Source organism: Tribolium castaneum, chromosome 2 (genome assembly GCF_031307605.1).
Source record: "Tribolium castaneum strain GA2 chromosome 2, icTriCast1.1, whole genome shotgun sequence".
In the NCBI taxonomy this organism is placed as follows: Eukaryota; Metazoa; Arthropoda; class Insecta; order Coleoptera; family Tenebrionidae; genus Tribolium; species Tribolium castaneum.
Genome location: NC_087395.1, coordinates 4,053,271 through 4,076,158, shown reverse-complemented (window position 1 = coordinate 4,076,158; position 22,888 = coordinate 4,053,271). Strand labels below are relative to the sequence as shown.

Below are 22,888 nucleotides of genomic sequence, written 5' to 3'. Positions count from 1 at the left end.
TCTATCATATTAGTTTTATTACCACTTTAACAAAAACACAACATTATTGTACTTTCTTCGTTAATCAATTCAATGCAACTTGCAGCAATTTCTTAGTGGACAAAAATTCATGTAAAAAATGTGCAAATAATTTCTCAATAAATACGTATTTAAAATTCTAAGAACTTTAAGTGAACGCGAAACAAGTAATTTAAAAAAAAATAAATGCTGTTAAATTAAGTAACTAAAAAAGTAGTCTTAAAACCTGAAAAAAACTGCATCTAAAATCTAAAAAAGTCTAAATTTATCTTTATCTTTCATATCAAAGAAACTTAAGGTGAATTTTAATTTTAAATTGGTCCTCAAATATTTTTCCAATACAATTAGAGTTTTTTTTATTGTTGTCTATAATTAGAGATTTTTTTTAAATATTTTCTTCTTAGGGCCACATTATGAACACATTTTATCAGTTTTTTCCCTTTTTATAATAAAATTGGTAAATGCCTCTTTTTGGTTGAATTAATAGAAACACAAACGCTATCCTAGACACATTCTTTCTAATATAATAATGGCATCAATTCAGTTTTGTAAGAACAGCACAAACTTATCAATTCAAGAAAGCCAGCAAGTCGTCCCTGAATGCAAATTAAACCATTTCATTGTCTATTTCTGACCCACGTACCACCCACGCAATCGACTTGATTACGTCCTAGATAAAATCCCGCGATCTCAACACACATAAAAAATAAAAATTCTTCCATCATACTGAATCCATTTCCCGAATCAATCATTCGTTTTGGTGTTTACTGTCACCGCCAATTAATTCCTCGAGTTTAGGACCCGCTGCGGTCCGTTTATATAAATCGAAAGCATGTGTTGGCGCCTATTCCAACGCTTCTTAATCCACGCAGCGGCCTTGTTAGGCAATGGCAGGTAGGACGCATAATTTATCAGCCCACGATCTCTCAATGAGCTTCGATGCATTCATCACACGAATTATTCTCCAAGTGAGAGTCCGACTCTGAAGCGAGCTTTAATTAAAAAGCTCTCCGAGGATAATCGAGACGGATTAGGTGTCTGACAGGTGTCTGAAACATGAAACCTGAAGAAATGAGGATTTTTAATTTATGTAAAGTTGGAAGAAAACTGGAACGCATAATATTATTAAACCCATAACGCTACTCAAATGTTTTTCATTACGATTGATTATCAAAACGGTCATATGATTCTTTACTGCAAGGTTAAGAGCACTGAACTTGCTTTCTTTTTACTGTGATAAATGAGATTAAACGACAAATAGTTAAACTTGACACGGGATTAATTACAAAATATAAAATACGTTTGACATCTGTATGAGAATCAACTGCTCGAGACCGATAAAATCTAGCTCTTTAATGATTTATATCTGTCCTATTATGGAACTGAAAAATGAATGTTTGTGGTAAACCGATGTGGAGTTATGGTGCACAAGTTGGTCGAATTACGTATTATTAGTAGTTTTGGAGATGTTTGAAGAACTTTTAATAAAACCATGTAAAGAACCTTTGAAGAATACTAATCCAAATATTTTGCATTAAAGTTATAAGGATATTGTGGGACAAAAGAATCATTCTGAAAAATTCTAAATGAAATAAAGAATCTTGAAATAACGTAATGTAGAATCTAAGAGACTTTGCAAAATGCAGAAGGCCTTATAAATTTTGGAATATACAACAGTCCACAAAATAATTCTAAAGAAAAATGTACAAAAGAATTTTAGATGAATTTATTTATAGTAAGTATAATCTAAACCAAATTTTAAATTTAGACACGACTTTAGAGAAGAAACAAAGACGAATATACAGGGTGTATCAGTAATACGTGTGTTCATTTTAACACGTAATAAATCCCATCAAGTGCAACAACGTTCCTAAATAACATTTTGCAAAATTATTGTTTTCACTGTTTTCGTCCCTTCATTTGTGCCGTTCAGAGTTTATGAATTAGTTTATGTTCTTAGCAAACAATTTTGTTTGTTATTTTAAATTGTGTAAAGTATCAATTTCTATCACAACAAAAATAGCTTGACACTTTTATTTTTGTGCCCATAGGATACACGTTTCAATACGTTACGTTTTCCAAATTATAGGTAAATTTGCGAAATTTTTATTGAAAAATTACATAAAGAAGATATGTTTTATTTGTTGAGCGTTGTTACCTGTTAAAATTAACGCACGTGTTTCTGATACATCCTGTAGAGAAGAGTAAAGAAAAGTGTTACAGAAGAATGATATAAATGAACTACAGAAGAATTTTGAAAATACGCAGAATAGATTTTAAAGTTAAATTTAGAAAAATGTAAGGAACATATAGGTAACATAATTGTGAGTACAGTCCAGAAACAAAGAAACAAATATAATGAAGCATCAGGGGAAGTATTTAGAAAAGAATCTTAAGATGGATTAATTCTAGTTTTTAAGAAGAGTTCAAATTTTAGATCTAGCTAGAGACTGCTTTAGAAGAAATTTAAAAAAAACTTAATAAAGAGCATTGAAACAATATTAAAGAATCAACTGGACAAATTCTAAACGAAACTAAAATGATTTTGAAAGGAAAGAGAGTAAAATCTAAAAGAGAATTTGGAGTTTGCAGAAAAAATGTAAAAGAAGTGTTTATATACGAATTTTGAGTAGATCCTAGAAAATAATTGTCAAGAAGATTGTAGATCTAGAGACAGCTTTAAAAAATGAAAAGAATCTAAAGAAAAATATAGAGAAGAGAAGGGTACTGGGAAAAAACGACCTCAGTCCACTTGTTTAAGAAAATGAGGTAGGGTTGTAATATTGTAGTTTTCGAGAAAAGTATCAGATAATTAAAGCGGGAAATAGCAAATACGATTTCAGTATTTTGTACTTTGCTTTGGCAAAATGTGTTACAAAATACACTATACTGAAAAAAAAAGATATGTGTCCACGTTAGAAAGCTTTAAATTTGATAGATTTTAGTTGAGATGGACTGAGGTCGCTTTTTTCTTGTTTCTTTCAAATGAGAGTTCTGGAGAATGTACAAGAAGTGTTCAGTCTACAAAATAATTCAAAATAAAAATTTAGAAAAGAATAAATCTAATAATGAATATCTAAATAAATCAAAAGAAAAATTAAGGTTTTCGATCTAGTAACAATTTTTAGATAAGAATCAGAGCAGACTAAATACTATTACTACAAAGAAGATAACTATAATGTAAATTCAAATGTTTTGTTTAAGAAAAATAGAACTTGGGATGAGAATATTATACTTTGATACGGATACCTTGTAGATACTTTGAGAATATAAATAATGTATCGATGAAAACCAAGATAAACAGTTAAGTTAATATCAGTTTAAGCTAATAATAAGAAATAAGAAATTTTAATCGCAGAATAAAAGATATTTGCGATAATTATAATAATAATTAAATTTAGTTTTTGTGAAATGGTTTTTATACCGAAAAACAACATGATTAAAACCACAAATCACACATTCGAAGAAAAGTCAAGATTTCAACATTTCTTTGCTAAGAAATCTTGATTTTTAATTTTAGTGATTTGTCTTGACTTCAAATTATTAACTCAGCTACCAAGAGCAGAACAAGAGCATCTCTTGATTTTCGTGGAACAATAGTGCTTTCTGCACTATTTTTTTTTCTTATGTTAAACACAATTTCAGCAAGATGACCAAAGTTTTTAATTGAGGAAGGTGGAATTGTATTAGATATTGAATCAGACACTAAAAATTATAGTATGTACTAAAATGCACTGAGAAACCTTTTATTCAAGATAAGATAAAAGTAGAAAAAACGAAGCTAATAATTCAAATTCGAAGATACAAATGCAATTAACAGACTTCGCAGTTAATTAAAAAAAAGCATTATTTCTTTGTTACTTGCAACGAGTATAGAACAACTTCAAAGACTTATTTTAGGTGCAACAAATAAAGCAGTAAATTCCAAAAATCTTTTACTGACAGAATTAATTTGCAAAAAAGACGCTTAAAAAAGATTTTCTTCTGAAAATACTACATATGAAAGCTATGATATTGTCTGTATTAAATAGGATGACGATGACTTTACCGAAATGGACATTTTCAGATCAAGACTGGGAAGACGAGGAAAGTAATATTAATATCATGAATTTTTTTTTAATTTCATTATTCAAAATTCTGCTCTCATCTTTGTAATAATATTTTACCTTGAAAGTTGTTCATTATTACAGAGAAAATAGGCAAATATCAGTTGATGTCCTAAATTTTTTCTGGAGCCTCGAGCTGAATAAAGTAACCGACCATTTTTTTAGTAGTTATTACTCTACTTCGCATAAAAGCTTACTCACGTGGTAACATCAGGACAAATGCAAAAAGGATTAATAAAAAAACTATCATATTAAGAACTTGAAATTATACGAAATTTCGATCAACCGAAGTGGTCGTACCTCTTTACCTATTCATTAATCGAGAGTCTACTGTATTTGAAATTATTTAAGGTCGAACCATATTATACTGGGCTCTGCGTCCACGCGGCCGTGCGAATGTAGTAATTTTAAACTCAGTTTTTAAGAAAAATAATGAACAAAATTGGTTTTTACAATTGGATTTTGTTCCTAGGTTAACTTATTACCTCACAGATCAGTTCTTATCTCGATTTAATTATTTGTAACCAAGTTATAACGGGGTAAACAGCGTAATAATTTTAATGTTTTTATGGAAAAACTTTAAGTTTAAATGGCACGAAAAAAATACACTATTACAAGTAAGTCATATACAAGATCCATAAAAAATATCAAAAAACTTACTACCATTTTTAATAAAAAAATAAAAATTGATGGTTTTCCATTTTTTTTTAAATGACTTTTTTTTCAAATTTATGTATATTGTTGCTAAGGTCCTCAGAAAGTTACCATATTTGTTTCATGCAATTTGAACTTAATTTTTTTTTAGTAGAACAATAAATTAAATGGATTTTTTAACCCATTTAAACTTTGTTACAAACTAACCTGTGAGGTAATGATTGAATTTAGGAACAACATACAGTTGTAAAGAAAGCATTTTGTTTATTACTTTTTTAAGAATCCAATTTCTCATTTTGCGTTCACGCGCTTGTTTGAACAGCTCCTCTTCGGACGTTCTGAGTATAGTTCAACCTTAACGTTCTGTGCATTAAAACTAGAAGAATTCTTTTTATTTTAATATTAATCTTCTATATTACAATAGGGTTTGCCCATACGTTCTATTATCATTGATAAAAATATCCCTAGTAGCACAGTTTTACTGTGTTATTTTTTGGTTATATAACGTTTTATAACCGTAATACACAAATCAAACCATTGGTTATGTTAGACTCAGCTTATATAACCGTTCGCTAACCGTGGTTATGTTAAGCTTCTATAAACATAATTATATTACGATTAGATAACCGTTATGTTTGGTAAGCAATATGGCTCAAGCTAGATTTAGGTTATATATCAGTGTTCTAACCATGGTTATGTCTAGCGTATACAGCAAAGGTTATGTGACGGTTATATAACTGCTATGTATGTAATGCAATATAGCGTATGCTAGATTCAGTTTATATATCGGTGATCTAAGCATGGTTATGTTGCAGTTATATTTAATATTTGCCGGCATTTTAAAATAATAATTACAAAACAAATTAAGTGATCTAAGAAATTTTTGGTTATATGGTTGAAAATTATCTAGTTTGTTGGTAGTAAAATGCATTCAACAGTGACTTTAGTTTTTTCTTTACTTCTACGTGTTGCAAACACGTGAATCGTCATCTATATTTATTGTTTATCATGTAAGTAGAGTACAATTTGAATTTATACTTAATTGAAAGCTGAAAAAGCTTGCCTAAATGTATTTAAGTCTTGACGACAAAAAAATGAATTTCTCAAAACCAAAGCAAATTATTCTAAGAATGAATGTTTTCTCACTTTCTACCTGCCGACTTATTAATCCTTCAATGTTAAGATGGGTTTGGAGAATTTGTCCAAAGTTGAGGAAACAATGAAGAAAACAATGAACAATACCTTTTTGAAAGTAGTAATACTTCAGTTCCTGGTAACTGTAATTCATTAACTCTTGTTCTTTGGAGGAAAAAGATAACACTGACTACGTTGGAAGTTTTGCCGTAAGGTGACATTTTACCTTTCCTATTACTCCTACAGCATCTTCGGTCTTAACATAAGTAGTTCTATGTTAGTTCTTGTCATGGAACATTTTCTTGCAGAAGTCATTCCTACAAGATCTTTTGGAATTTTGCAAGAAGGAATCAACAAAACACTGAACAATATTTGTTGTGCACTCCAAACAGGCTGGATAGAAGCACTAATTTATTTATTCTAAATATTTAAAATTTTAATTTGTATTAAAATCTACTATGAGTTTATTTAAATAAACTTTAGGCAAAAATATAAGGGCAATATAATGGTTAGATCACTAAGCATAACCGAAATATAAGCGAAATGTAAAGGAAATTATATAACCAAAATATAACCGCGCGTAGATAACGGTTAGATAAAGTGGTTCCCTAACAGTTAGCTTATAAAAGCGTCACATTTGGGAATTGGTGGTTATATTGGAAGGTTTTATCTCGGTTTTAAAAGTGTGCTACTAGGGATCTATCTATGAGAAACTTTGAAAAAACTGCATTAATTAAATACTTCGCAATGAAGGAACTACTATAAAAAATGATTAGGTTACAATAGTATTGTCTTCTATATGTACCATGGTACATAAAGTAATTGCTTTGACCTCGACTTTTTCTACTTACTTTGATCTTTCCGTAAGCACATAAATAGTGGATACATTTTGGAATTACTGGTATAAATGGAATTATGGGTTTGTTCCAGGCAACAATCGGGACGCCAGCAACAACCTAATGGACAACAAAACGGAGCAATGGTTCGGTGCAACCGTCAGTTCTTCAGGCCGTGCGGAAGGTCCTATCGTGGTAAGTTTGAAAATGTCTGGGTTGTGGTGTATTGACATCATTGACGGACGATCGACTCTTCGAACTTGCTCTACCGCATTACAGAAGCGATATGTCCGTATTTGCCGCGGATGACCGCGCTTTTTTACCACGGAACGACCATTCGATATTCAGGAAACGTACGACATGACATCGACGGTCAACGTCCACCACTGATCTTTTTTTCCATTGCGTTGCGAACACAACGACAATTTGCCCGATAGCCTTTATTTTCGGTTATTTATTGACGTTGCGGCCTCTGCTTTGATTGTGCAAGATCTTAACGGCCTCAAAAACACGAACGTTGCGGTGATTCAAGCAATGACTGGACATATAAATTGTTATTTACATAATGACTGTTGACCGGAGAGATCGGAGGATGCCCCACGACGTGACCACCGCTTGCAGATAAGCCATAGAATATTTTTAACGCGCCCGACTATTAAATTTAATGCCGTTCCGGTTGCATCAGATAAATTGACAATTCACTGCGATACGATGAAAATTTAAAGCTGCTTAAGGCACTACATAAATTATTAAATCAAGAGGTGATAAAATGCGGTAGCGAGTGGTGGAGCGGAATTTTTACAAAGGACGTTTCTGGGTAAAGGTTGCCGAGATCTAAGATACGAAACAACCTTTGCTGGAATGTCTCTTTGGTACCGACACTACAACTTTATTTTTTTATTATTAATTTGTTCTTAGAAGAATGTCATAATTGTTTGGTTCAATTTTGTCAGGTTGGAAAGAAGTTTGTCAGGAAAAGGGCAAAAACTTGGGCGTAATTCTTCTAAATTACTTATACATTTTTTTTGATGAATTATTTATTCGGGCTATTTGTGTCCGGCTCTATTAAGTCATCGGCGAATCGCGAAATTATTTAAGGATCTAAGAAGAATATATAAAAGAAATGAAGAAAAATCATACATCAAAACAATTTAAAGATAAATTGAAAAACAGTTTTAGAAGAATTTACAAAAACTACAATAAAGAAGAAATTTTCATGAAAAAAAAACAGAAGTCTTTTAACGATATTCTAGAGAAGAGTCTAAAAAACTTGGAAATATCTAGGAAAGATTTTTTGGAAAAATTTAGAAAGGTTTATGAGTGTTCTGATCAAGAATTAAATAATCAGAAAGGTTATATAGACGAAATTAGGCAAGAATAATCTAGGTAATCTAAAGAAGACTCTAAGAAAGAGTCAAAGAGAATTTGGAAGAGGAGCATAGTGAACAATTTAAAGAAAATTCCAGAAAAGATTTTCAATTACTTATAGGGAACCATTTATAGAAACATTTAGAGTCACGTCTAAAATCTGGAGAATCGCCATAAAGAACAATTTCTAGAATTATTAAAACAATTCAAAAAAGAATAATGTACCTACAGAATGTACGAGTACAGTCCAGAGAAAAGTATAGAGAATTTTATTAAGGAATTTAAAAAAAGACTGCACAAGATTTTAGAAAAAATATAACTAATGAATAATTATAGAGTGGAATTCTTAAAATTACAGCTAAGGAATCAAATTATAAAAAAGTTTACAGAATAATCTAATAAAAATTACGACGAGTAATAATTCACAAAAATTTGGTGTAGTACTTAGGGAAGTTCAGAGCAAGTAATCTAAAGAACAAATTTACAAATGGAAATCTGGGTCTATGGTTTTATACAAAAATTTAGAGAAGAATGTAAAAAGGCATCTATAAGGAAATCTGTTGAAAATTTAGTGAAGAATCTATAATAAAATTTTGAAAATTTTGACTGGAAAAGAATCTAAGAAAAACTCTAGGAAATATTTTTAAAAATATTTAGATTAGGCTAAAGAATATAAAAAACTCTAGAAAATAATCTAAGAAAGTATCTAGAGAATGCACTACAGTATGACTTGTAGAAGAAATGTATCTCAGAGAAAAATCTGGACTAGAATCTAGAACAGTATCTAACGAAAAATCTAAAGAAAAGTTTAGAGAAAAATTATGAGTGATATTTAGGAAAATTTTGAGAATACTTTATAAAATGAATCCAGAGGGCGAGTTAATAGGAGAATCTAAACAAGGCTGTACAAAAGAGAGTAGACGAGAATATAGAAAAACAAAATAGACAGGAAATCTAACAAAGAATCTAAAGAAAATACTAGAGAAGGATTTAAAGGATTATTAGGTGAACGCTTTAAAGTTTCTTTAATGTAAACTAAACTAAAATCAAGAATCTAACAAAAAATTTGGGAAAAAATTTAGACGAAATCCTTAAAGAATGTACAAACTATAAAAAAAAACAAGAAAATATCGAATGAACGTAGAAGAGTAAAGTATACAAAAAAATTTAAAGAAGAATTATGGTTGACGCTTACTTATAATCTAAAGGAGAATCACTTGTTCAATTTAATGGAAATCTAGAAGAAGGAACTAGACTAGAGTCTAAAAAAATCGAAAGAAAACTCTACTGAATAATTTAGAAAAAAAATTGCCTAAAAATTAATCTGGAAAAGAATAAAAAACGTTTTAAAAAAAGAATATAGACTAAAGTTTGGAAAAGATCTAACGAAAAATCTAAAGAAGAAACTTAAAAAGAATCTATAGAAAAATCAAGCAAATTGAAAATTGAAAAATCAAGGTTTCTAAAGAGGAACTTACTTTGAATTTAAAAAATCTCGGGGGGGAATTATGAGAGAAGATTTAGAATAAGAATAATTTATAATATAAAAGAACCCAAAGAATAAATAAAAAAAATAAAATAGAATTTAAAGACAAAATCAAGAAGTGTTTAAAGGAAAATTTAGAAAAGAATTTATAAGAGTATCCAAACAAAGGTTGCATGTGGCAAGGAAAGTAGAGAGAATTATAAAAAAATCTAGAAGGGAATATGACAAAGCTCGAAGAAAAACACTAGATAATGAATTTTAGAGAAAAATTTAACCTAAAAATGAATCTGTAGAAAAAGAATTAGTGACAACGTTTTAAAAAAGGTAATATAGTCTATAAAGTCTGGAAGAAAACGAGAAATGAAATCTAAAAATGAGTAATGTTTAGAAATAACTGGGGGGAACAGTCATATAAAACAATTTAACTAAGTGTCTAGTAAAAGAATCTGGACTAGATTCTAAAATCTATGGAAAAATTTATAGCAAAATACAAAGAGGAGTTTAGTGTAAAATTTAAAGACATATCCAAAGAAGGATTTTAAAATAAATTCAAAAAAGAATTTAGATGATCATTTAAACAAGGATGTACTATAGAAGGAAGAGGGGAATATAGAAAAAAAACTAGAAATCTAACAAAGGATCTAAAGAACATACAAATTTAGAAAACGCTTTAAAGAAAAAACTACAAGTCCCTTAGAGTCAGTTTCACCAACGTTGGTTAAATTTAATGAACAGTTAAAACAATCGTTACTATGAATTCGTTCTAATATAATTTTAACTGAGGCTGGTGAAACCTACCCTAAAATAATAATCTAACGAAAAATCTAGGCTGTAAAAAATAAAAATAGAGTTTAGAAAAGAATCAAGAGAGAATTTCGAAAAAGAAAAAATGAAATTTGGAAAAACTTAAACAAGTAAATTTTTCTTGTCTATTATTAGCTTCCCAACATTTTTTCGACGAATGAAGTATTTATTTGGAATTTTCTCCGACTTCCGTATTGGATTCTAGCTACAAATTTTTTCGCGCCTTCTATTAGTAATTTAGCATCTGCCGCAGCACGTTTACATCGTCCGACTGACTCTGTATAACAAATCACCGTCTCAGCGCGACACTCTCCTTTGATAAATACGCACTTGCAGTCCCTTTCCCTCATTTATAAACCGCAATCAACGGACATTAAATAAGAGTCGATAGATCCGTAATTAATCGGCTCTCAAGTCAGCGACAAAGTGTAACAAATCCAAAGTGCGCTTTAGCACTTAAAAGAGCATATCAACGGGACGTCTCCGCTTATTCTCGTGCCAACTGGTGCGTTGTAAGAAATTAATTCAGGATAAGGTGGTTGTGTAAATGCCTTCTTCAGATTTCCGCCGCCTGGCGTGTTCCGTGTCTGCAAAAAGGACAAAAATGATAACATGGATGACCTTTCGCATTCATGGTAGCGGAGCGGCTGCCAAAGAAACAGACTCTCTGATCTTGAGGACCATGTTGAGAAGAGGAGGAAAAAAGAAGAGCCTTTTTAGCGACGACAAATGCGTTGAACTTTCGAACTTGCGGTGCGTGAGAAATATTTTGGACAAAGAAACACAAAATGAGAAATTCTTTATGCAATAATACCTATTAATTAATTAATGTTCTATGACCACAGTCACTTTTTCATTTCTACGCACTTTTCGGTCACATATAATTGCAAATCGGTCTATTTTTTTATTTATTTTATCATTTTGTTTTCATTATTTTCACACTTTTAGTTTTTTTGCATTCTAATATCAAATTTTATTTAAATACTTTATAAAGTATTTCTTAAATTTACATTTAAATAATTCTTTAAATTTGTTTTTAGATTTTTTCAGTAAGTTCTTTTGTAAACTTGTTTTTGATTTTTTTCATTAAACATTCTCTAGATTTTTCCTTAAACTCCATTCTAGTTCTAGATCCTGTCTTAGATCCTTATTTAGGAGTGAATAAATTTTCTTAGATCACAATTTTTCTTAAGACTTTTCTAAATTTCTCTTTAGATTTTTCGTTAGATTATTTTCCGGACTTTGGTCTAGATTATTTTTTAAAGCGTTCTTAGAATAATCTTGTTTAGATTAATCTTTCCTCTAAATCATTCCTGAGACTCATTTAAAGGTTTTCCTTTTATAAAACCTTGTTTGGATACTACAATAAATTATTTAATATAAATATTTTTAAAACGCTTCTTACATTTTTAAACTCGTCTTTGAATTTTATTATAAATTATTTTTTAAATTGTTCCTTAAATTTAATTAAGCTCTAGTCTACATGTTTTTCGCTTGATTCTTATTTAAATTGTCCTACATGCATGTCTTCTAATCCATACTATACCGTTTTATTTAGATCATTGGTTGGATTCTTTTCTACATTCTTACTATTCTCGTATTGCCTGCTACATTTTTTTGTAAATTCTTCTTTAGATATTTTTGGAAATTATTCTCTAAAATACTTTTCTAAGTTCTTTTTTAGATTTGATAGAATTGTTATTTTTAGATTCTTTACTGTTTTCTATAACCCCTTTTTGTATTTTTTTAAATTAATTATTTTCTAGATTTATTACTAAATTATTTTCTGGTTTGTAATTTGGATCCTTTTTTAGATTCGGATTTAAATTGTTCTAAATATTCTCCTCTAGATTTTCCTGCACTAAGTCGTATTTTTTTCTAGATTCTTCTCTATATTTTTATAAATGTTTATAATAATTCTTCATAATTCTACTACACATTTTTTTCACAGTTCTAGTTTCTTCTTTAGGACCTTCGTAATATTTTTTTCAAAATTCCTTTGTAGACCCTTTTTGAATGTTTTTATAAATGCTTCTCGATAAAAAACAATATCTATGTCAATTCTTTTAGAGCGAATTTTTTGGACAGGTGTCTTCATTCATTAAAAAACAAATTACTTAGATTGAAGTAAATGTTAATTTTGTCTTTTTTCAAGCATTTTAAGGCGTTTTTGATTTAAAAAGTTTTTTTTACCATAGTATCTTTTAATCATTTTGGGTTATTTTTAAGTAGGAATTACCGCCTTCAAGCTTTTTACCAAGTTTTTTCACACAGGAGTAATAATACAAGCGAATTAGATTAAAAACATACGTTATTTTTGTCTTTTTTCAATCTGTAGCACATTTCCAATGTAACAATTTAGGTTTTTTTCGCAAGAATTTGCTAAACTGGGTAAAAAATCAGGTTCTTTGTGCAATTTTTTGAATTTTTAGCACATTTTCAGACAGAAAAAGAAGATTACGCGATTTTTTTTTAAATAGACCAAAAAATTACTAAATAGTAGATTAAAAATCGTAATATCTGTGCCTACTTTAAGCTTACTTTTATTGTGGCTAAAACAACAATTTAGGTCCAACATTTTCGCCGTTCATAAGCATTTGATCAAGTTTTTGTCGTCAAAAAAAATGTTATAAAAAATTAAGTCTAAAGTAAAACAGTAACATCAACAAACTGGATAAAAAACTGTTATTGATTTGCTATGTTTTGTGTATTTGTAGATATTTTCGCTCTAAGATCTCAGGCCAAAGTCATCAAACTAGGTCGCAGATGAGTTTATTTTTGCATTTCTTGGAGGTTTTGACACGTTTTGTTGCCGGAAATGCAAACAGTAAACGATGTCAAATACTGGGTGATTCAAAAATACCGGACAATCTCTCGGGCGCTGATAAAGGACATCAAATTGAATCCTAAGTTCCTATGATACGAGATATAGCTCTTCAAAGTTAAATTTTTAAGTTAAATTTTTTGTGCTTAAGATCATATTTTTTGAGTTTAGTTAGCAAAAACGACAGCTCTTGGATCACTAAATAAATAACTGTTGAAAAAAAACAAAACAATTAAAAAACCTGCAAATTTGACAATAAATTAAATTCGACATCATAGGAAACAAGAGCAAAAATTGATATCTTTGCTAAGGAAAACAAATTAAAAAATATGTCAACATTAAGTTACTTGAAAAAAATTAAATGAAATTATCAGCATAAGAGATTTGTCCATCACTTTTGAATCACTCTGTATAAGCCAAAAACTGAAAAACTATGTCGAAAATAACAATATTTGTAGTTTTTCTAGCACATTTTTTAAGCTTTATTAGAAATATAATTGAAAATTATTTACTGCTTCACTGATAAAATAAATTAAAACATTATTAAATTAGATCAAAATTTGTTTTTACTTTTAAGGCAAAAATATATCAACAAACTATACAGGGTGTTCAAAAACTAACGCACCAACTCAGGGGTACGTTATTGAGAAGCAAGTACACATTACGGAAAAAATGTTGAAAAAATTCCTAAAGTCATATTTTAAAAAATTTGGAGCTACAAACTTATTGTGTTAACTTCTTCAGTTTTCATTATTTTTTTGTTTTTATGTTTCATACCAGGTAATCGTTCCGTAACAAAACGATGAATAATTATTTTAAAATTTACTATCAGATTTTAGCAGTTTTTTTAATTTAAAAAAATTAAAATTCATCCAAAAAATCACAAGGTGTAGATGTGCCAACACTGGGAATTATTTCCTAGGAAACCGTTTCAAAAATAATTTATTGTTATTGTTGCTTAGATTCTATTGCGATCATGACTGTTAGACAACGTTGCCTCATATCATTTATCTAAAATCCTTTATTTATCAATAATTTTTATACAAAGAATTTTTTTACTATTTTTACCTTTACATGTAACCAGTTCTCTACCACACACCATTGGGTTGGTGCGCCAGTTTTTGAGCACGCTGTATATAAACAGTATGTAAACTGTATATAAACAGTGTTATTTTCTGCTTTTTGACTCCTCTTTTGAACATTTTAGAACCTTTTTGATTTAGAAATACAAATCAAAAACTAGAATAATATTTTTTTGAGTATTTAAGTCCCCTTCGAACAATTTATCATGTTTTCGGGAAAAGAGCTTTTGGATTCATTGAAATTTTGCTAAAACGGTTCACAATTATCAAATTAAATCAAAATTATTTTTTTGTTTCTAAGCGTTTTTGCACGTTTTTCAGTCAAAAAGTATATACTAAAATCTAAATCTGTTCTAAATGATTCTTCTTTAGATTTTCCTAAACGGCACTCTGTCCTTTTTTTTATTTTTTTAGTTTTCTTCTAGATGCATCTTTAAATTATTTTCTAGATTTATCTATAAAACCATCTTTAGATATTTTCTTAGATTCTCTCCAGATTCTTTTCTAGTTAGTTCTCTAGCTTTTTTTAATTTTTTTTCTCGTTGTATTTTTTTCTACAGTTTTTGTTTTAAATTCACATAAATCTATCTTAAAATACTTCTTATTTTCTTCATGTTTTTAGATGCTTTGTAGCTTTTCCGTTATATTTTATTCTAGATTTTTGAATACTTTTTTGTGTTAACCTCGCACTTTTTACCCTGTTTTTAAACTAAGAACTATGTTTTTGTAAAATTTGGTTAACACTATTCGAAATATTAATTATTTAGCTAATGTTTATTTTTGTCGTTTTGTATTTTTTTTCGAGTATTTTAGTATGTTTTAGATCTTGCAAGACTTTGCTAAAGCAGGAAGTCTTGGAAGTCGGAAGTTTTAGCACATTTTCAGTAAAAAAGTAGTTAAGTGCGACTACTATTTTTTTTCTTATGCCTTCGGCAACGTGTTACTTATTTTACTTTACAGTAAAAAATATATGGCCCGGGTCAAAGACAAGACACTGTAGGATAACGTGGGGGCCCACCATCGCACAGTCTTTGTCGATGCGTGACAATACCATTCCTCTTTACCGTTTGATTTATTCGAAAATTTGTTGTTATCATATTTCGAAAATCACACGTCGTGGTTCCGTTGACCTGCCTCGGGTGAAACGCCCGGTTCCGCCCATGTTTATGGCTTTTATAAATTGACGGGACGCCAGCAGGAAAATTACATAATTATCTCGTATAAAGTCGTCGATGATGGTGATGATGAAACGAGCCACTGATGAAAATGATGATGAATAGGTGCGCACAACACAATAATGGATGCATCGTCGTCTATTCTTCTTACTCCACGGTCTGGAGGACAAAAAAACGCATTAACTTTTGACAACTAAATCATACGATTAAGTACCATGATAATACATGGGAGATTCGCATCACGCGAGACTTATCGGACAATCATAAAGTCACTTTGACGAGAGATGGATGGATCGAGCTTTTGGTGATGTGAAATATGATCACACTTTAACCATAATTGATAATCCATCGCTCTTATACATTACACAACAATATTAAACATTTTGTACCGTTAAATTCTCCTTTTCTGTTAAACACTTTGGAATATAAAATACAAAGCACTGACGTTTTTAATTTCAATTCAGTGAATGGTCGTGGACATGAAAATTGCTCGCAACCCCCGGACAAAGGAATCAGAAATTAATGTCGGAAGTAAGACATTTGTGCAGACAATTTATTCTGAATGTATCTCCGTTGGCCATAATTATAGAAAGGAAATTAAATATTTTTTATTTAAAAAAGGGCCTACTTTTAACTTGCTACAATTTTTTTATCCATGATTGTATATATTTTGTGTAATTTATTTAAAAATTGCTATCAACCTTGTCAAAATAATTGGTATTGATTTTCTAGTTTACAGTATATTTTTTGTCTCAGATTTTTTGTTGTTAGGAAATTTTTGAATGCTTATTTCAAAACTGCCAAAAGATTTTTTCAATCAGGAATATAAGTAAACCAAGTTATTATTTCTTTAGTAAGGGGACACTTTTATTTTATTTTGCTGCTGCTGAATGATTGTTAGATAATGATTCTAAAACATTAAGAAAAATGCACATAGATTTTTCATTTACTTCTCTGTAAATTAATTAATTTGGGGCCATTCTTCTTATCGGCATCGATTGTTCTCATTACAGAGACAAATAATTCGAATTATAAGTGGTTTAGAATATTGAGCAGACTGTAGATCTACTTTTCGAACTCAAAAAATTTTGACTTCACCATCATTATATATATATATATATATATATATATATATATATATATATATATATATATATATATATATATATATACCACTGTCTGCTTTATGTGAAACAAAATACCCAAACTTTTCGATACCATTCTGAAAACCATGCTTATAATACTCGTATTGGTGACAAGCTCATTCCAAAATTCAATAGCCTTAAATGGAACCAAACTGGACCAAGATATTATTGCACTAAATTTTATAATATGTTGCCAACTAGTTTTTGTAATTTACCTTTATATGTTTTTAAAAGAAAGTAAAAGATTTTTTAATTGTGAATTGTGTCTATGACTTTGATGAATATTTTCGCTGTAATTTTAGTCACTTGTAAGTTTTTTTTTAGTTTGTACGTTTCTTATTTTATTGACTTGTATTATGATACACTGTTTTTAGATACCAATAAAACTATTTCTATTTCTATTTCTAACTTGTTCTTTATTTTTTTTTCTATTTTTTATCCATGATTGTATATATCTTGTGTAAGTAAACACAAATTTCTTTAAAAATTTGTATCAACCTTGTCAAAATAATTGGTATTGATTTTCTAGTTTACAGTATATATTTTGCTGTTGCTGAAATTTTTGAATGCTTATTTCAAATCTGCCAAAAGATTTTTTTAATCAGCTCTAGTTTTTGGAAGTTTTGGGGACACTTTTATTTTATTTTGCTGCTGCTGAATGATTGTTGGATACTGATTCCCAAACGTTAAGAAAAATGCACATAGCTTTTTTGTTTACTTTTCTGTTGTCTCAGATTTTTTGCTTTGTCGAATAACTATTTATTTTCAAAACTGCCAACAATTTTTTTCTACTAGCTCTATTTTTAAGGTATAAGTACTTTTTATAAGCTTTTAAGTGGAAAGTCGAGCTGAGAAAAAAAGTCAGATTTGAAATCTACACTCTAATAGACAAAAGTGATTTTGTAAACCAGTGTTATTGGGAAATTACTTACCTTTCTGAACAATTTAAGTCGGTTTAATCCTTTAGCTTTAAAATCATAAAAATTTGAAATAAAACTTTAAGGTTTTAGCGAAACCAACCGCTTTATTATGCGTTATACTATTTGAAAAAAATCCAAAAATACAATATGAGATTTTTTTTTGACTTGAAACAAAACACTTTCTCTAATAACTGAATGAAGAACACTGAACTTTTCTGATATTTTTCTTTTCTAATACCACTAATTTAAATCACAATTAATCAATTTTTCTTTGTAAATTTTTGTTTGGATACTTTAATATTCCCTAAATTTACCTTACCTCTACATCATTTTTAGATTTGTTTTTAGAATCTTCTTAATTATCGTGTAAATTCGTTTTTGAATTTTTTCATAAATTATCCTCTACATTTTTATTTAACTGAAAATAATCATTGTTCTGTCGTGATTCTTCTCAATATTATCTTAAACTTTATTCAATCATTTTTTATTTCTTCTAAATTCTTCTTTAGATTTTTCGTTACATTCTATCCTAGACTGCAGTCTGGAAGCGTTTTCATAATAACTGTTCTCCAGATTCTTCGTCAGGTTATTTTTTTCTAAATCATTGTCTAGTGTTTTGCATACTCTTGTAAATTATTTATTTTTTAAATTTGCCTTTCTTAGTCTAGATCATTTGCAAATAGCAACTTTTCCGAAATTCTCAAAGCTTTAAAAGTTCTTAAAAAATAGTAATAATGATGTCATGTGCTACAGATCAATCCTAGTTCAGAATTATTTTTAGAAAATCTTTGAGAGAGTATTTTCTGATTCTGTTTGCATAGTCAATTTTGTAAAATATACAAATCTAATCTTGTCTTTGACTTGTAACAGTTTTTACTCTTGGTTTTATTTACCAACTATAATTATGGGCGCCACCAACTTTTTTGCAAAAAGTTGAGAAAACTTTACGACAAAGCTTCCCCAGATCTTTATTTAGAACTCATTTTTGAACATAATTTTTTACCAAAAAAATCGCAGAAGTAGAGCGTATTTGAAAAAAAAATTAATAACACGAAAACTAAAAGGAATTTTGAAAAAAATTATCGCCATTTGGTGTAGTTGATGACGTACTAATTCGTTTTTCGTAAGGTACATAGTTTAATCACAAAACGCTTGGTTTCATACTTTTGCCCAACGCTGTATGTTTAGAGCAGCTGTTATTTGTATGTACCACAGGGATCAATCTTCGAACCAATTCTTATTTTTATTCATAAAAGAAAAGTACCTAATACTTAATAGTATAAAAATGTAATAACATATATAGGAAAGAAAAATTTACTTTACAACTGTAAGTTGTTGTTCATTCATTGTGTAACCCAAAAAATATTTATTTCAAAATTTTTCTGATTTTTCAATCTTCCTGAGCTGCAAATTACATATATGCACTTTTTATTGCTTAAGTGTCGGTCTTTCAAATTTTATAGCAAATTTTTTTCACCCATAAGAACCATTCAGTAAGCAGGCAAGGATGGCTGATTTTTTAAAAAAAATTTAGGAGCATTCCCGTAGTGTCCTGTTATTAACTGATTTGTGTTTTTTCCGATACATTTTATCAAGTTTGACGTTGTTTGGTGGCTACTTATTAGTCTTTTTCATAAGTAACTAAGCGTAACAATACCTTATTAAATTAGAGTAAAGTGTAAATTATCAACCACCATTTTTTGTCGTGAACTGCGACCAAAAATTTACTCAGAAAGATCTACACTTTCAACGAACACTAACAGTTTAAAATAGACACAATTTTTTTAATTTTTTGTTACATATTGTATGAGAATTATTTATTATTTTTGAAATAAATGTGGTTGTGTGCCGACTCGCATTGTATGAAGAATTATTTTTAAAGTAAAAAAGTAAAGTTGTTTTTTTACTGCGCTATTTCTGTAACTCTCTGAATAAGCATAAGATGATTCGTAAGAAGGAATATAAATTTCCTCTTGTTGGTTATTCCACTGTGTACAAAGCAACTTGAGTCACTGTGTACTTAGAGACAGACCAGTTTTAAAACATAACCAACTGAAATACGCGGCAAATTACAGAGTACACAATCATGGAAGTTATACAACATTAATCTGAAGGAAGATATTTAAGTACAAATATTTAGGATTTCTAGAATTTGATTCAGAAATGTTTTGCAGAATTTTTAGTACGAGAAAAAAATATATTTTTAGGGATTAAGTTTTACGGCTTTTGTGACAATTAGTAACATGGAGAGTACTGGAAAGCACAACTTTTTGGACTAGTTTGAGTTCAAAATAATTGGTGAATAGTGGACGACTTTTCTCTTGGCTTTCTGATTGCTTGCCTAAAGAAATCTATTAAAATTTTGAAATATTGTTAATACTACAGTCAATTGATATTTTTTTTTAATATTTTCTGTGTTAGTTGTTCCAGTTTGTCCAAACTGCGTTTTTTAATTACTTAAACTACTCATTTGTGTTACTTGGTCCGCTCCAGCGATAGAGTGATTTTTTTATTATCAAAAACAGAAACAGTTTGTGCCTTTGAGTATTTCTGTTAATAAAATGAAGGTAACGAGGTTATTACTTATTTCAAAACGGAAAATATATCGAAATCACATAGTAGTTGTTTATTTGTCCTCCATTTTTAAAACAAGTTGATTACAACATTTTTTCTATGACCGATAACTCTTTTTGTTTCGGTGTCTAACTTGACCTGACCTGACTTGGCTTGAAAATCATCCATGGTGATGAAAAAAATCTGAAAATTATAGTTGGACAAGAATTTAACAGAGGAACTACGCTGCGGAAAAGATTTCGATTCTATAAATTTTGCACAAATTTATTTAATTGTTTTAACATCTAATTCGTCAATAATGAAATTTATAAACTCGCGTTGAAGTATTCATTTTAAGGCTTTGTCCAAATTAGAGCATGCCTTTGGGCTCTTATTAATTCTTTGCTAGATTCATTTTTAAATTGTTGTTCATGATTATTTTGTTCTTCACCCTCAAGATTTTTTTACATTTTTTTAACTGTTTTGTCTCTAAATCTTTTCTTACATTTATCTTTAGTTTGTTGATTCTTTTTAAAGTGTCCTTTAAGATTTTTCTTCATATTTTCTTCCAGAGTTTTTTAGATTTTTTTATAGACACTTTGATATCCAAATTCTCCTGTTTTTAGAGACTCAAGTCTATATTTATTTGTAAACCCATTAGTTAAAATATTCTCTCTAATACTTAAATTTTGTCTAAACTTTTTAATAGACTCTTTGGATTCTCTCAAAAATCTTCCTCAAGTTCTTACTTTGAAAATATTTTCTATTTTTTTTATCATCTTTAAATTCTTGTCAATTTTCTTTGTACATTCTTTTTTGAATTCTTTTATAAATCCTTCTCAACATTCCTTTCTAGACTCTTTCATAAGAAAGAGTCATAAGCATACGTACACTTTTTCATTTTTTTGATAATTTTGTAGATGTTTATTTTTTGAATTCTTTTCACATTTTTTTCTACAGACTGATCCAGAAATACTGAGTCTGTTGGCAACACTGGACCTAAATTTTTAAGGATACCAATGGAGTACTCTTCCAGTTAACGGCAATTTAACATTCTTGTGGGGTTATACGTCAAATAATTGTCAAGAAAAATCGAATTCGGTTGCAATGTTGCAAATTAGGAGCACAAATACTTTCAAATGTGTTGCCAACAGACTCAGTATTTCTGGATCAGTCTGTAGATAGTTTTTAAATTATTTCATTATTTTGCAGTTTTTTTTTTCTAAATTTGATCTACATTCTTCTATAGATCATTTTGTAAAGTCTCCTTTACATAAATTCTTATCTAGATTATTTTTCAAGCGATTTACGGTTTTTCCCTACATTATTTTCTATACACTTCTTGGGATTTTTCTCTACTTCTTTATCAGCTTTTTTTCTTTAGATCCTCTTTGTAAACTTTATCCTATATTCATAATTATATTCTCCTGACCATCTGTCGTAAATTCTACACAAAACTTTTCTACAGATTTTAAATACAGATTCTAAAATGACTTTAGTCTATTATATTTTTTTCTATTTTATTGTTCTATAATTAATTAATTATTCTTTTTTATATATTCACTTCTAGACTCTTCTTTAGATCTACTTATTAGTAGACACATCTTTGGATTCCTTTCTAAATTCACTTCTAAATCTTCTTTTCTTGACTCCAGCCAATATTCTTTTATAAATCCATTATTTAGAAAGACATTTTTCTATTTATGCTTCCTGGATTTTGTCTAAATTTTTCAATAGATCTTATGTTCATTCTTTTTTTGGAAAATCTACATCAAAATTTTCTTTAAGTTCTTTTCTGAAAATATTTTTTAAATCCTTATATATATTTTTCTTTTAATGTATCTTTAACTTTTTTCAAATTTCTTTGTGGATTCTTCTTTATACTTTTTTATAAATCCTTCTCTCCATACCTCTTTAGACTCTTTCTTATACGTAACTCTTCTAGACACTTCTTTAGATCTTTTTATAGACACTTATTTGGATTCCTTTCTAAATTCTCGTCTGAATCATTTTTCATTTCTAGAATCTAGTCTATATTCTTTTGTAAATCATTTGTTTAAAATGTCTCTTTTTATGATTCCTCTCTGGATTCTGTCTAAAATTTTAACAATTTTAATTTTGTGGATTTTTTTGAAAAATCTTATTTCTTCTTTGAAAATATTCTCTAAATTTTGCACAAATTAATTTAATTGTTTTAACATCTAATTGGTCAATGAAATTTATAAACTCGCGCTGAACATTCAACTCAAGGCTCCATCCAAATTAGAGCATGCCATAAGCGCAGAATTCCATACCGTCTTGTACACCTATAAATAACAGAACTCTGTGTGCAGTTTCCTTATTTATTTCGCCACAGCGCACTGTTATGGTGGCAGCGACTCGCAGGCAAGGGCGTAGCGCCTGAAACCTGAAAATTCGCCTGAAAAAATCCGTTGTACAGTTAAGCTTACGGTGCTCGTAGCTTATGGGCACTGAAAAGTCAGTCAGCAGATGGTGATGCGTCTCGTCGTCACACACACACCGTATGCGAGTTTTTCTCATCTTGTGAAAAATTCCCCGTCTGTTTATGCAGCAGTTTACGTTTCGTCTTTATTGTATGTAAAACACGCGAGAGATTTGTAAACATTGTCAAGACACGTAAAGCAAATACGTATGAAAATCTACCAAACGGCCGATGCCGACGAGTATAAATCTGCGGATCGATTTGGGCATGGTTTAAAAACTAGACGTCGACACGACGACGATTCAGAGGCCCCCTATTTGTAAAACAATGCCGATGCGGT

At 29.4% G+C, this 22,888-nt stretch overlaps 1 protein-coding gene across 2 annotated transcripts in view; it reads left to right on the top strand.

Moving 5' to 3' along the window:
• if (inflated) overlaps positions 1-22,888 on the top strand; it is a 125,563-nt gene that overhangs the window by 44,620 nt on the left and 58,055 nt on the right. For both annotated transcript variants that reach the window (XM_008200376.3, XM_008200375.3), the window contains exon 3: positions 6,843-6,943. In XM_008200376.3, the coding sequence (XP_008198598.2) occupies positions 6,843-6,943 (101 nt within the window). The remainder of the gene's footprint in view (positions 1-6,842; positions 6,944-22,888) is intronic.